Source organism: Brassica napus, chromosome A3 (genome assembly GCF_020379485.1).
Source record: "Brassica napus cultivar Da-Ae chromosome A3, Da-Ae, whole genome shotgun sequence".
Classification (NCBI taxonomy): Eukaryota; Viridiplantae; Streptophyta; class Magnoliopsida; order Brassicales; family Brassicaceae; genus Brassica; species Brassica napus.
In genome coordinates this window covers 21,604,520-21,620,835 of record NC_063436.1, presented here as the reverse complement: position 1 = coordinate 21,620,835, position 16,316 = coordinate 21,604,520, and the positions used below count along the sequence as shown (strand labels likewise).

General features: G+C 28.7%; 1 protein-coding gene across 2 annotated transcripts; it reads left to right on the top strand.

Moving 5' to 3' along the window:
- Positions 1 to 9,654: 9,654 nt before the first annotated feature.
- On the top strand, positions 9,655 to 15,468 carry LOC106377269 (methylthioalkylmalate synthase 1, chloroplastic-like). 2 transcript variants are annotated; one of them, XM_013817468.3, is made up of 10 exons: positions 9,655 to 10,123; positions 10,298 to 10,557; positions 13,581 to 13,794; positions 13,891 to 13,971; positions 14,057 to 14,149; positions 14,418 to 14,504; positions 14,594 to 14,694; positions 14,791 to 14,812; positions 14,956 to 15,029; positions 15,181 to 15,468. In XM_013817468.3, the coding sequence occupies exons 1-10, from the start codon at positions 9,704 to 9,706 to the stop codon at positions 15,320 to 15,322; spliced, it is 1,494 nt and encodes a 497-aa protein (XP_013672922.1). In that variant the 5' UTR covers positions 9,655 to 9,703; the 3' UTR covers positions 15,323 to 15,468. The 2 variants fall into 2 exon arrangements, with proteins under 2 accessions (XP_013672922.1, XP_013672921.1); XM_013817467.3 differs by lacking the exon at positions 14,956 to 15,029 and having other exon boundaries at positions 9,657 to 10,123; positions 14,791 to 14,823; positions 15,179 to 15,468.
- The last annotated feature ends 848 nt before the right edge of the window (positions 15,469 to 16,316 follow it).

The window sequence follows — 16,316 nt, the reverse complement described above, 5'->3', positions numbered from 1 at the left end:
GGAAGTTCGAGTACCCGTTGGCGTTTGGATTGGGTTTTTCGGATTTTTAGATTTTTGGGTTTATGCTCCTAAGTTCCATACTAGAATTTTATTAGTACGGGTCAGGTTCGGATAATAATACTTCGAGTTCGGTTCAAAATTGTATTGCGTTCTAAAACCCATAAAATAATCATATATCGCACGGATTCGGGTTATATCGATTCGGTTCGGATGTAACCAAAATAAAAAATATCTAAATTAAATACAAATTAATCTATTACACGTAAAATTAATAAAATAATAATAAAATGTTAAATCAAGTATAAAAACAAACATCATTTGTAAACAATATGTGTTGTCTTATATAGAGTAGATTTTTTATTTCAATGAACAAATTAAGAAAATACTTATTTATAACTAACTGTGTACTATTAATTTTGGATTTTTTGGGTTCGGTTAATAACACTTCGGGTTCAGATTTTTTTGTACCACCCTACAAGATCCGTTCGGATATTTTTTACATTTCTGGTTCGGTTTGGATTTTGGATTCCGGATTTTATGCCCAATGCCTAGTTTATATAATCACTAAAAAAATTTAGTTTAGTTATCACTAAATTTATATATTATATATATATAATGTATTTGAAATTTTGCTTTATAAGAGCCTATAGAAATAAAGGCACGTTGCCTATATATGGCTTCTTAACAGAGATTTGCACATGTGATAATGTCACCTACCTGGATGTGCAAACCATGTCGGCCCTCACTTACACCACGTGTTCGTATGCCCTCTCTTACTGCATTACTAATACCGTAGATATCGACGATATTTTTTATATAGTTATCATGATTGCACCTCCTAGTTTTGAACAATAGTACAATACTATGATTATAACTTTATTTCCCAATTCAAAAAATCTTTTAAAACTATATTATACTGTATAATATTTTTTTGGGATTGGACCACACACTCAATAATGCGAGGTTCAGCAGGTTCAGAGGGGGTCCACAATAAAGCACATGATTATTCACGACCAGAGCCGATTTCGGCAATCTTGTGTTTCTATTTTCCTCTCGAAAATTATAAGAGCATGGCTTCTTAAATTACGATTCTTAACCGAATATAAAAAACCGTCTCTTATCTTTTAATTAAAAAACTATAAAACGATGTTTTTTTATATTCCACTAAAAATCTCAATCTAAGAACTTTAATCTAAAAATCTCAATCTAAGAATCTTTATTAAACATGCTCTAACATTAACATCAAAATTATGCATCATGAGCTAATCTTAGCCGGCAATCTTGTGTATGAAAAATATTTTTACGAAATCAATTTGGTATTTTAAGTTCACCAAAAATCCTAGCAAATTGTAAAGAATAAGTTAAACCCCATTTTTAATGTCTAACACATGTCAACAAAAGAAATAAAATTCAACTACGTAGCTTATAAATTAACTTTTAGAAGCAAACAATGTTAATCGGTACATTAGAAATAAATTTTCATTGCATTGTATTGTATTATTTTAAATAAAAAATAAAATAAACTAATATTTTAATGAATTATTGTAATATAATTTAGCTTTTTTTTATTATTGAAAATAAGGAAAAGTTAATTTTTATTTAAAACTACAATTTTCTTTGTAGATTTTTTTTTTGTCATCGGCATAAACAGAGACTCCTAAGACTCTGCAAACCAAACCGATAATTCTGCATCTATGTTAACGAAAAAAGACGGTTGCTTTCTGGCACTCTGTGCAAGATAATCCGTCAGTGTATTTTGTGTTCTGGTATATGAATGATGTTCGAATTGTTGAAAAATTTCTTCAGGATCTTGATATCTTCCAAATAACTTGTAAAACCTGTCAATTCTTCTGGTTTCGAAACCATCTTCCCCCAATTGAGAACAATCCGTTGTAAATGTGATATGAAACTGATGTAAATTCTGCATGCAATCCATTGTCCAAACAAGCGCTTCCACTTCTGAGTGAAGGGGTGACAGATTCGCCTTTGTGTTCCTTGCGTCCATCAAACTATCAAAACCTTCCAAAACTATAAAATTGTCCTAAAAAAATCTCTTGATTTTTTCATGATCCATCTATAAAACACCATCTACCTGGAATGATTGGTAGGTTAGTGGGCTCGACCTTTATATTTTGGAGAACCCTTTGTGTCAATGAAACATGTGCTTCAGTCCACAATAAAGACTATGTTTCTACCAATTTTAAAGTGTGCCTAGGATCAATATCTATATTACTAAAAAAATATTATTTTCTCCATTCCAGATGTACCATAACATCCAAGCAAATTGATGGTCCTCCATTTGTGAAACAACTCTCCAAAACAAATGATCCATATTCTCGAAAAGTGATGGATCAGGGAAAACATCTGGATTCGATGGGATGTTTGAGAGTGCCCAAACTTGTATCGCCGATGGAAATTCAAAAAACACATGGTTTATTGATACCTCTGATGCCCCACACCTTGCACAGAAAATATTCCCTTGCATCCCCTTTGCTCGCAAGTTTTTCTTAACTACAATGCATCCTAACACTATTTGCAATAAAAAAATACTTCATTTTCAGTAGATATCTTATTTTCCAGCAAAACGCCTTAAAATATCAACTGAAGGACCAAAAACTGGTAGCGGTTTATCCTTGTTAGGGTAGACACGTTCTACTTGGTATGCAGATTTCACCGTATATTTTCTATTATTTGTGAAATGCCATCAGTCTTTGTCAACTAGTTGTTTCCGACTCAAAGGGATAATTTCTATTAGTTTCACATCCTGGACATCCACTAAAGCCTGAATTTCCTACGAATTCTATGTTCGTGATGATGTATTGATGAGAGAATCGGCTGTAAGGTCAGGGTAAAGATTATGATGGATACTATTTGCTGGTCTCAGGCGAGTGGATGGGAGCCAAATATCATTCCATACTGATATGATTGATCTTGATCTTGATCTCACCCTTTTGGTTAGTCATTTGCTTATTAGAGATCTAGCTGAGAAAATACTCCTCCAGCCATATGACGGGGAGTATGATCTAATCGGTTCCAAAGATGATTCCTTCATGAAGTACCGATCTTTAAAAACCCGAGAAAACAAAGAATTCAGTTTCTCGATTGATCGCCATAACTACTTTCCTATCATGGCCATATTAAAATCCGAGAGATCTTTAAATCACAAACCTCCTTCATCCTTATTGAGACATAGTTTATCCCATGATTTTCAGTGTATATCTTTTGTATTTCCCCCTGAACTCCACCAAAATTGTGTTACTGCACTCGTTAATTTCTTTGTTATTGTGTTTGGTGAGCGATAGCAGTAACCATTGATTTAATAATCACTTCCTTCCTCCCTTTTGAAAAGAACTTAAAGTCCATCCATTAACTTTGTTGCTTAAGCGATCTTGAACAAAACCAAAAACCTATATTTTCGATCCTCTCAAACTCTCTGGTATTCTCAAATACGATCTTATCCCACCTATATTTTGTATTCCTAAAATATCCCGCATATCATGCCAAGTAGATTCCTCAATTTTATGTCCAAATTGAATGGAAGATTTCTAGAAATTTATCAGCGGGTCTAATACCTCATCGTATTCCTTTAAGATCCTTGGAATGGTTTGACATTTTTCTTTCTGGGCCTTAAAAAAACAGACTATCGTCTGCGAAGAGTAAGTGAGATATCGGAGGAAAGGCCCTAGCCACTTTCAGCCCGTTAGTTGTTTTTCTCTCTGCCTTTTTAATATTTTCGGTTAAAGCTTTTGTGCACATGACAAAAAAAAATAAAGGGTTCTCTTCTCGAAAATATCTATGTGAAATTATTTACATTAAAAGTGATACCATATCTATATTAAAAATAAACACTTGACCAAATTATATTTAAACAAATAAAACAAAATTACCATATTAAATGATAAGATACATGTATTTTGTATCACACGATGTCGTTAGCTTATCCAAAAAATATCCAATATTATTATTATTATTTTGATAATTTTTGTGTAATTCCAAAAGTTTTCTAGACCCAAAAACTAGTTACTAAGAGGTTCATAGAAATCCGGATTTTTTTGCCACTTAATACGTCTAAAGGTGGCCAAAGTAAATCGAACCCAATGCGAAAGCTCCAGCTGGAACTATTTTACCACTGGGCCAAGACCACTCGGTTAAATAATAATAATATAAGAAAATAATAATATTATTATTTTTTATTTTTTGAAAAAATATTGCTTCGTTAAGATTGGAAGGGTTTTGATTTTTTTATTCACTTCCTTGAATAATGTTGAATTTTAACTCACACATCTAGTTTTGTTAGTTTTTTTTTAGGATGAAACTGAAATATACGGGGTCTAATTGCAAATTTCTCTGTTTGTTAGGTATGCGTTTGGCATATTCGAATGTTATAAACGTTTTGCTCAACGGTTTTTTATTCTCTTTTCTTTTGGCATTTGGCATTTCATGCCAGGTTTACCAGCTCCCGATATTTGTTTGATAAATTATTTTTTTAATAGCTTTCGATGGAATTCCATAAAGGTCAAACTTTCATGAAACTAGTACCACAAAGTCTTTTTTTTTTTTCAAAACTAGTGCCACAAAGTCTACAATTCATTTTTGGAAATATGTAAAGAAAGCATTGATTACTTAGCATTTTTAGTTATTTATTGTTTATAAGATTGACTGTTGTTTTATAAAAGTCCATATACTAAGATAGATAGCACATGAAACGAGATGCATCGGCATTTTTGGTGAATGACTATTAACATTATAACTGGCTGATTTGGAATTTTATACAAATTAATAAGCTACTTAGCTAACAAGAAGAAGAAAGCTACTTAGATTTAAAATTTGATTTTTTTTTCTGTTTTCAATAGATTTATAAAGTTTTGTGAACAAAAAACTCGATTGAAATAAAGAGTTTTTTGTTAAATTTCTTTAGCTTCTCATTTAAAATCATTTGATAGAAACTCCTGAAATTTTATATGCATACATTTTTAGAGATTAAGATCTGTGAACCATTAATTTTTACATAATTTGGATATCCCTTTTCGAGAAAATGACCATTCTAACCATTAATTTTGCATACCATTAAAATTGGATGCAGGTTCGAGAGAACAACCTATTTTTTGGCCAAATTATAAAAGTGTATAGATCAATTATTAAACCTTTTATTTGTTAGGTGTAGGGGTTTTGATACATTATTAAATTTCTTACAACTTAAAACTAGTTGACAGTAATTAAATGACTTAGATCTCTTATATATTATTCATGTCTCACTATAACTTATGATATATAATTTTTATTTACAGATTCTTTAGAGATTAAAACTTATAGTCCATTAACCATACATAATCCTAATAATCTTTTGCATTTAATTGTAATTATTATAGGTGTGTGTGTGACATTCAACACTGTTATTGGTCTCAAACTGGTATCTCTTAAGAATTTATTCATAACAAGAATCTCAAAACAATCAAAATTTAGTTTGATCCTTAAATCTGATAGCGATCAACATTGATTTCCTCTTTCTGAATGTCTTCACTTCTACTTATTATACCCGTTCTATTACTATATACTTTTGTCTCTTCTAAATCTATGGTGATGATTGTTTCCTAGTTTTTAGATTTTAGTTTCTAGTTTTTGGTTTTTTAGTTTTTAGATTTTAAATTTTGGTTTTTAGTTTTTGGTTTTTGGTTTTTCTGTAGATTTTAGTTTTTGAAAAAACTTGAATGGTGATTTTAGATTTTGGATTTTAGTTTTAAGAAATAAATTAATAAATAAAAATAAGTAATAATAATAAAATATATATCTACAAATAAAAAAATTTAAGATCATACATTAGATGAATATAAATACCAGAAATTCTCTCTTATATATAAAATGATATTTATTAAAAGCTTATTAGTGAATATCAATATTCTGATAATTAAAAAAGTGGAACGTAATGTTCAAAATTAATCGTCCACCATTTTTCATTCTGATAATTATTTAAAAAAAAACATCTTTACTTTATTTCGTACTTTAACTATAAGTGCAGATTTACACAATGAAATATTAGAACATATGTTGAAATGTTTTTCCGAGTGTTAGGGATGAAAAATGATTGGTCTAACTGTATGTATAATCAGTTATTTTTTATTAATTGTTTATTTGATAGTGTCTGGTTTAACTATAAGTGCTAATTGAGTATTTGTGGTAAACGAGTGCGTGAGTTATTAAAATACTTACATTTAAAAAATGATAAATAAAATATTCAACGTTGGCAAAAATTTAAGAAAACACAGATTTTAGTTTTTGTGTAGAACTAGGTAGTTATTTGAAAAACTAGTTTCCTTAGTTTTTAGGGAATCATTTTAACAAAATCTTGATTGGCAAATAAAATAGTTTTCAAAAATAAAAACCAAAAACCGTTTTAAAAACTAGAAATCCGAATGCCCATTGGCTTAATTACTCCGGAAGAAAAACTAGTATGACACCCTTATTGTGCCAGTATTTTACCTTAATTGATTAAACGTCTGTACTCTGCTATGGCTCTGATTGTTTAATCTTTAGAGGCTTTCAAGGTTAGCTATAAATAATCATTACAAACGGTTACACAATTGGCATGGCTTTAGAATAAAATTAGTTATTCTGGTTTTGAGATTTTAAAAGAAATTTCTTAAGTCTGATTTTAGTAGCTTTGAAGTCAAATCTTAATTGGGCATTAAATTTAGAATTTTATTGATTTTACTGTACCATTACCAACATGTATTTGCGGTTGATAATGATTATTGGCATTTCATAACGATACAAATGCTATCATTATTTTGTACTGCTTTGTGTGGTTTCAAACATCTCAAAACTAAAGTTGATTTTTAACGATTTTGCGGATAGAAATTTAAAAAATTATTTTTTAAAGGAAAATATCATTTAAATACATAAGTATAAAATAATAGATTGAAACTAAAATTCAGATATTATAATTACAATATATGAATAAATTTTATATTTTAAAATTTTATTCCCTAACGAGTACCACTAATATACTTTATATATCTATATTATTAAAATTAAAGTATTTTTTTGGTACTGTTTGGAAACATGGATAACAATATAAATAAGAATTGTTTATAAACACAGATAACAATATATTACGGAAAAATATGCTTATGTTATTAAGAAAATTGGAAGTCCATTATATTAAAAAAAAACTATCTATTTGAGTCAGCTTTAAAATATATTAAAATATCCCAATTTAATTACCAAAAAATATCTTTTGTCTAAAATAATCATAAAACAAAATTTAAACTTTATATACATATTTCAAATCAAATAATAATTTAAAATTTATATATATCAAAAATTGATTCAAAATATACATATATTCAAAAAATGATTTTTACTAAAATATTTTCCAATAACCATTATAAAGTTTTTTCAATATATATAAGAAAAATAGAATACAAAGCTCAATTTCAAACACCACCTTAAATTATGCTTAATATATTTCACATTAAGTTTTAAAATTATAATATATGTGATTATTTATATGATGATACATACAAAATACTATTAATTATATGATTACTTTTATGATTGTACATATACAATACGATTAATTATATGATGACACATATGATATATAATAGTGACCAACATGAAAAACAACACATCCGCGCGGACGCACGTATCAAAGTCTAGTTTTTCTTAACCACTAATATATATTCCGTATGTGCATATTTTCAATATGTACATATATATAAATCAAAGACTTAAAAAAATATATATTTAATCTTCATAAAGAAACAATTTCTTCAATAAGTTATAATTTTTCACCTAAAGAATGTCATATTATAAGTAATTATATTCAATTTATAATTTTTATATTTATTAGAAAAATTATTTTTTGATATTTCTCTAAATATATATTTTAATTTTTTTTTATTTAATCACTCATTAAATATTCAGCAGACGCACTAACTTCTAATTGTTATACTACTCGTACGAATCACTTAGAAAATGTTATTGGTTGTATAAACTGAAATCAACTCTTTAGATTTAAAAATATCAATTTTTGTTATTTCAAATCGATTCACTATTGATTTGGATATTACCTTTTAATTTTGCATCATCGTATTTATACTTTCAAAATAGTGACATTTGATTTCTACATTGCAATTAAACTTAACAAAACAATTAACAAATCTATCAGTTTTTCAAACTTTTATAATATTTTTTATGATCTTTATGTTTTTCACTTTTTTGGGTCAATTTTAGATTTGTGATTTTGTACCCAAAATAATATCTTAGGATCTAATCGTATTATGTTAAATTTGGTAATATTGGTAAAATGGAAAATTGTTTTGTTTAAAAAAATTAGATTTTGCAATGATTGTTTTGTTTAATTTTTTTTAGATTTTGCAATGATGGTTTTTTTCTGGATAAATGATGATAATTATAATTTTTAATAATAGTGCTCGATGATTTATTTTTGTTAAGATGATTTTTAAATCTTAAGGTAAAAGGGTAAATTTATTAATATAATTTATACATGAAACTAGACTCATATCCATTCAACTAATTTTCAATTCAAATAATTATAAGAATCGATTAAACAAGAATAAGGCTAAATTTTAGAATCCATTGCAATTCACTAGATTTTAAGACAGAAGTTATAATCAATCACTGAATAACAGTCAATTCTAAAATCTATAAAACTAATTTTAAATTTATTATTAAATGATATCATTTTAATAATGTTTAAGGCTCCAGCCACTAACAACGTCCGCGAACGCTTACACTCACAACAACAACAAATGTGGTTAAATTAGCCAGATACTTAGGGCATTATTAGTGAGAATATCTCACTAAGTACCTACCATTTAAAAGTAATTAAGATAACTGATTTGAAATAGTAGGAAAAAGAAAGATAATTTGTTAGCATCAATTGTTCATAAAGGTACCGTAAATGCAATGGCGAGAGACTATTCTACACCTGTTAACTCCACAATAACTCTATTAATTCAAAAAACAAAAAATAAATACATAATTTAATATTATATATGAGAAACCCACTTACGTTTTCTCCCTTGTGCATGCTCTCAGAACATGTCCATGAACAAGTTTTATTTGAGTATTTTAAAAATAAAAGAAAAAGATTAAATAAAATTAGGAAAGAGAAGCAAAATATCTCAAACAAGATTTTGTTAGATACATATAAGAATTCTCTTTTCTCACATGTTTAATTTTAATCGGTTTCATTTTTCTAAAATCTAATAAAACATAATTCATCAATTCATTTATATTAAAATATAAGTATTAATTAGTTGAGAACCTCAATTGAGATATTTTATGATGAGTTGTTTTAAAATAACTTTATTGGTAAAATCCACGTGGATTTATAAGAAAAAATTAATAATATAATGTATTAATTTTCTTAAGGCAGCTAAAATGTTAATAGAATATGTTAACTAAGTATCTAAAAAAAGTTTTCAAAAGTTCTTATATGAGAATTTTTCATGCTTCTCCCTCATTTTTTATTGCTTTTTTTTATTATTTTCTATTGTGAGAATTCATTTTAACATTAACTGTTGGGGTTGCTCTTATATTTTTTCTCATATGGCACAAATGTAATAAACTAATAATCTGTTTTCCGACATTATAAATATACCTTTTTCTTCCCTATATATACTTGTTTTGCAATATCCATTAGTATCAATAAAATTGTTATCTGACACATTCCGGCATGATCTCCATCTCCCCCACTGCTTCCACCATGGTCGTCCAGTCAGTTCTACACTTTGCATCTTCCTTCCCTTCTCTCGGTCTAAACCGTCCATACAAAAGGCCGTCCTTGTCCACCTCGTGTTGCTCCTCTTTGTCCAATAAGGCTGGGACTGGTGCTACTGATTTCAAACCCATCGTGGAAAGGTGGCCGGAGTATATACCGAACAAGCTCCCCGACAAGAACTATGTGCGTGTATTGGATACGACGCTCCGTGACGGGGAACAATCCCCTGGTGCAGCACTTACTCCACCGCAGAAGCTAGAGATTGCCCGGCAGCTTGCCAAACTCCGAGTAGACATCATGGAAGTTGGTTTCCCTGCGTCATCAGAGGAAGAGTTCGAAACCATCAAGACCATTGCCAAGACTGTAGGGAATGAGGTTAATAATGTCTTCCTTCAATATATAACGTAAAGATTTTATGTTTAAACTATACAGTTAACCTTTTTTTTTCAGGGACATTAGGTAAAAATTGGGATTAATATTTACATCGTTTGTACGCAAATCCAGAGCTTAGCATAACTATAGTTAACAATGTAGTGTTGTTTCGCTTAGGTGGATGAAGAAACAGGTTATGTTCCAGTTATATGCGGCCTCGCACGATGCAACCATAGAGACATCGAGGCGGTTTGGGAAGCAGTGAAGTACGCCAAGAGGCAGACAATAATCATATTCATATCTACTAGTGACATTCACATGAAATTTAAGTTGAAAAAGACTAAAGAAGAAGTCATTCAGATGGCAGTGAGTAGTGTTAGCTATGCGAAGAGCTTAGGCTTCAACGACATCATATTTGGTTGCGAAGATGCCTGCAGGTCCGTATCTTAGAACCTTTATACATATGTTTGTTTGCGTCCATTGGTCTTAAAGTTACGATACATTTTGGTTGTGTACGTTTTACTTATTCCCTATAAATCATTCGAGATTTGATTTTTTCAAAATTTTATTTATATATCATCACCACATATAATTTTGAAAAACAACAATAACATAACTTAACAAAAAGTAGATCTATAACTTTTATATTATTATAAATGTTTTAAATGTATGATTTATATTTAATGTTATATATTACATAACTCATTAATCTTATTGTTTAAGTTACTTATTGGATATTATTACTATGATTTGTTTTATACATTTTATATTATTATTAACTGTTATGACATTTTCGAGTTTTTTAGAAGAAATTCATAATATAAAATAATCAAATAGACAATATTATTCAAAATATGTTTTCTAATTTCTACACTTTGCATATAATACATTTTAAATTTTTATTTAGTTATACTATAGAAATGATATTTTTAGGATAATTTATTTAAATAAAACCATTTAAGAAAATAAAATAGGTTAATTTACCAATTTTAAGATAAATTTGTCATATTTAATTCATTTAATACTTATATTTTAATATAATAGAAATATTTTATAAATTAGCATATAATTTAATTTTTTGTTTTGTAATCAAATTTTAATTAAGAAATTAATTAATGTGTTATTTAATAAATTTATTTAAAAAATTTATTTATCAACATATTTTTGTTAAAAAAAAATTTATAGTTAAATTGACTTATCATTAATATATAAAAAATTAATGTAAATCAAATATGTCATATTTAGTAATTATTTAAATGGTTCTACTACGACTTGTCAGCAGTAAATAAAAAAATAGAACTATAAATTAATAGTACATTTATAATTTTAATAAAAAAATATTTGAATTTTTGAAATATTCTTAAAATAAGATAATAATAAAATTTGGCTACATACAATCAATGTTTTTAAAATAAGATAATAACAAAATTTGACTACATACCACAAATACTATAATGTTAATCGATCAATATATTTTAACCACAAATATAAATTATATAAATAATAATTATTATAATTCTTAGAAAATACTATAGTTTAATATATGATTATCAGTATCCCATTAAATTAATTGTAAATATATCTCAAAGGACAAACATAAATTTTGTGATTAAAATTCAAAATTTTATAAATATTTAATTATTTAAACATGTAAAAGATACACATATAGATAAATTCTCGAGACTATTAATTTGTTTTTTGGATTTAAATGCTATACAATGCATTGGTTTTTGGATTTATAGCACCGATATAAAAAAAGAGTTATTGAGTTTTTTTGGATTTAAATGCTATACAATGCATTGGTTTTATGGTTGACAATTAATTTGTCAAGATTAATGTAATAAATAACTTTAACCGATCAATATATTTAACCAACAAATATATATGTATATATAATCCACTCGAAATTATAGTATAAAATATAAAAATGTTTAAATAAATACATTCGTTAAACAAATTAAATGAAGACACAACATATATATTCGTAATTTCAGTTCATAATTGTTTTAACCGGCAGAACATAATTTAAAAAAAAAATAATAGTGCGTTTATATTTGGAAAAAATATTGTATAAATAAAATTTATAATTTTCCGTTTAAATGTAAAGTTTCTTTCAACTAATTTATGGTGGGCCTGTAGTGCATCGTGTAGTTGGGGACATCCGAGTTTTCATAGGCCATGGACTAATATAGATGTAGGTATGGAATAGTTAGGTTATCAAGAAAAATGTATTATTTAAGCACAAGCTTTCTTTCACATGTAAACAAAAACACATAACTGGAACATTTCAAACAGTCATGTATATATAATCCACTCGAAATTGTAGTATAAAATATAAACCTGTTTAAAATAAATACATTAATTAAAGAAAAAGAATAACTTAAACCGGCAGTTCATAATTAAACTAAGATATAATTAAATCAAAATCAGCATAAATAATTATTCGTAATTTCAGTTCTTACTTGTTTAAACCGGCAGCACATAATATATTTATTTTCATATAATAGTACGTTTATATAAAGGCAAAAATATTCTATATAAAAATGTATAACTTTCCGTTTAAATGTAAAGTTTCTTTCTCATAATTTATGGTGGGCCCGTAGTTCCATCGTGAAGTTGGGGGGACATCCGAGATTTCACATAGGACTAATATGAATTATTATTTTTGGACTAATATATGGATGTCAGTATGGAATAGTTAGGTTATCAAAAAAAATTATTATTTAAGCACAAGCTTTCTTTTCACATGTAAACAAAAACACATAACTGGAACATTTCAAACAGTCATGTTATAAAAGAGTTTTAGCTGTTGTTTGACATGGTTATGGTCAGGGCCGTGCGACAGTAGTAATAAAAGAAACCTTCGCTTATGGACAGCAAACAAAAAAAAGATCAAGAGCCATCATCTACTATTATCATAGGCATAACCAGAAAAATTTGAGTTTATACGATGAAAGTACTATAGTAGTTTGGATTAAAAAAATGAGCTTAATTATAATTAACGGATACATGGGTTTCCTTAGTAACAGCAATGTAAATAATTGTTAAAGAACTAGAATAATTATGGGATATTGGTGATTATAGTTGTGACTGCATTTTTGAAATATAAAAAAAGTAGGTAAAATTATATCGTAGTTAATGATTATTTTATCTTAAAATTAGTTATAAATTTAATGATTAATAGTTGATTAATATTTTTTAAAAATATTTTTTTTTTGTATAGTTACTATTATTTATAATTACTTATATGTTTTTCCTCTATTATAATATACACTATTATTTTTATGTAGAAATTTCTATGGTTCACTATGGACCATAAATGCTCGCACGGCTCTGGTTATGGTCCCATGGATTCTAGTGACAATGTCCTCTACGTATTTTCTATCATGTCATATTATGATTTGTAAAACTAGGTTGTTTTGCTCAAAAAAAAAACTAGTTTATGATTAAAACGAAGCAGGTCGGAGAAAGAGTTTCTGTGCAAGATTTTAGGAGAAGCGATTAAAGTGGGTGCAACCACTGTCAACATCGGGGACACGGTAGGGATCAACATGCCGCAAGAAACTTGGGAACTTGTGAGCTACCTCAAAGCCAACACTCCAGGAATCGATGATGTTGTCTTAAGCGTTCATTGTCACAACGACCTTGGTGTTGCTACCGCTAATGCAATCGCCGTAATAAAATCAACTCTGCTTTTGTTTCGCTCATCTACGCATATTAATTTATTCAAATACATATATAATAATTATTAGTTTACATTTTCTATGTAGGGTATATGTGCGGGAGCAAGACAAGTTGACGTAACGGTCAACGGAATAGGTGAGAGAAGTGGGAATGCAGCACTAGAAGAGGTAAAGTTTCACCGAGGCCGTCTATAAAAACTTGTAGGACTTGTGCACTTTAAAAAAAAACATTCCTCTTATTTGGTATGTATAGGTCGTAATGGCTTTGAAATGTCGAGGGTCATACGTGATGGATGGTGTTTACACAAGAATAGACACACGCCAAATTATGGCTACTAGCAACATGGTAAACTTTCTATACAAAACATGGAGAAACGATAATGTTAGGTCCTTTTGGCCGTTTATGATAAAAGGACAGAATACGTTCATATTAGAGGTTTCTAAAAAAATAATAATATTTTAGTAAAAAGCACTTCTAAAAATTGAAAAAAAATTGACATGAATCTTTCAAATTTTTGGGAAAAATATCTACTAAGACATTATTATTTTTGTCGAGAGATTCTAGTTGAAAAACCTTTGTTGGTGATGTTCTAATAGATTAAATTATTGAGCAGGTTCAAGAATATACTGGGCTGCGTGTTCAAGCGCATAAGCCTATAGTTGGAGCGAACTGTTTTGTTCACGAGAGCGACCTTCATCAGGTTTATATGCATCTATACAATATATATACTGACAATAAATAAAAAAATCATTTGGTTTATATGATGATCATTTTTCAAATTTTTTGCAGGATGTAATCTTGAAAAGTCGGAGAACATATGAGATCTTATCTCCAGAAGATGTTGGGGTTGTAAAAACTGAAAATTCTGGCATTGCTCGTGGCAAGCTTAGGTAATTATTCCATTAATTGATATTTTATTGGTTTTACTTAATTAAAGCTACGTATGTACCAGATTGTTTAATTGATTTGAAAAAAAAAATATGCAGTGGACGTCATGCTGTGAAAGATGTCTGAAAGAGGTATCCCTTGTGATTTTATAATTTCTTTTGTAATTGGTTTATACAATATATCATTCATTATTAAATAAGAGATGAATATTTAATTTGATGAACCATTGATGAATATACCTGAGTGTTTATTTCTGCTCTCAGTTGGGATTTGAAATTGGTGGTTATAATTTGAACGAAGTTTTCTCACGGTGCAAAGATTTATCCAAGCAGAAAAAGTCTAGTTCATTTTCTCTATTGTATCTTCTAGTGGACATATAGGCGTGTTATGATTTGGCTTAGAAATATTTCATTTTCATTACACATGATATATGTACGTAACATAAAATCTCAAACTTAATTGGTTTAAATTTGTTAATCTGCTCAGAGAATCACGGATGCTGATCTGAAGGCATTGGTAACGTGCGGTGAATCTGGTGATGAAATCTCTTCCGACAAATTAAACGGCTCTAACGGTAAAATAAACCTTTGGGGATATCTACCAGTCCTAAAGGTTTCCTCTATGGTATAAATGTATGAACACAACGAAATAAAATAAATAAATAATAAATGTATGATCATTTTTATAAGTTTGCATGTAATATCAAAGTTCCATTTGGTGATATTCTGTTGTTGTAATGAATAAAAACAATAATAAGATGAACATTTTTTGTTGAACATTAATGAACATAAAGTTCCATTTTATGATGTACAAACATTAATGAACATTTTTTTTTAAAGGTGTTAAATTATTTCAAATAAAAAACTTCTTTAAAATGTATAGAAAAACTCGTGAGACTATGTAGACGCAAACCACATCCCAATTGAGTTCTTAATAATCTTACTTCCTCCTCCTCCAAGTGATGAGATTCTTCCGTATCTGCTTGTCGATAGCCTTTCTTAACGTGTTGAGGTCTGTTGTTGCTTTTCATGCCTTCTACCATTTCTCTCCCTCTAATATTAACGAACATTTACTCAAACCAAGTGACTAAACGGGCTCTCACATTTAAGTTTAAACCAACCATTCACACGCCACAATAACCGGGTTGCTTTTTGAAAAAAAAAAAACTCTTAAGGCGTTTTAGAAGTCCACTACATGGGTTGTCCTTTGTTGCAGTGATTCGAGTCTGCAAGTACATCACGAGAGTTTCTTAATTCTATTTTGGCGAAATGTTCATTATATACAAACTCCAATCTTAACCTGGCCATCACAAGTATATAATAACAAGGAACGCAATCCTCGCATTGATCCAATGCCGGCCGGCTAAGAGACAAAATGTGGAGTAACACGCAGAGCCAATTGTGTTATGCGTGCGAGTCATGCAAGATTGGAGTTTTCAAGGGTATAAGAAAAAGATGGAGGATTCTTCTCGTCTTCAATCTCCTTGTTACCCTTCTTGTCGTCTTACTTTACATGGAAGCGCCGGTTCTTGTAAGAACTCCCTTCATTTTTTTTTTAAATGTGTGCATGCACTAATGGAAATAAATAGTGAGATCCTCTAAAAACATAACATCTACCCTTAAGA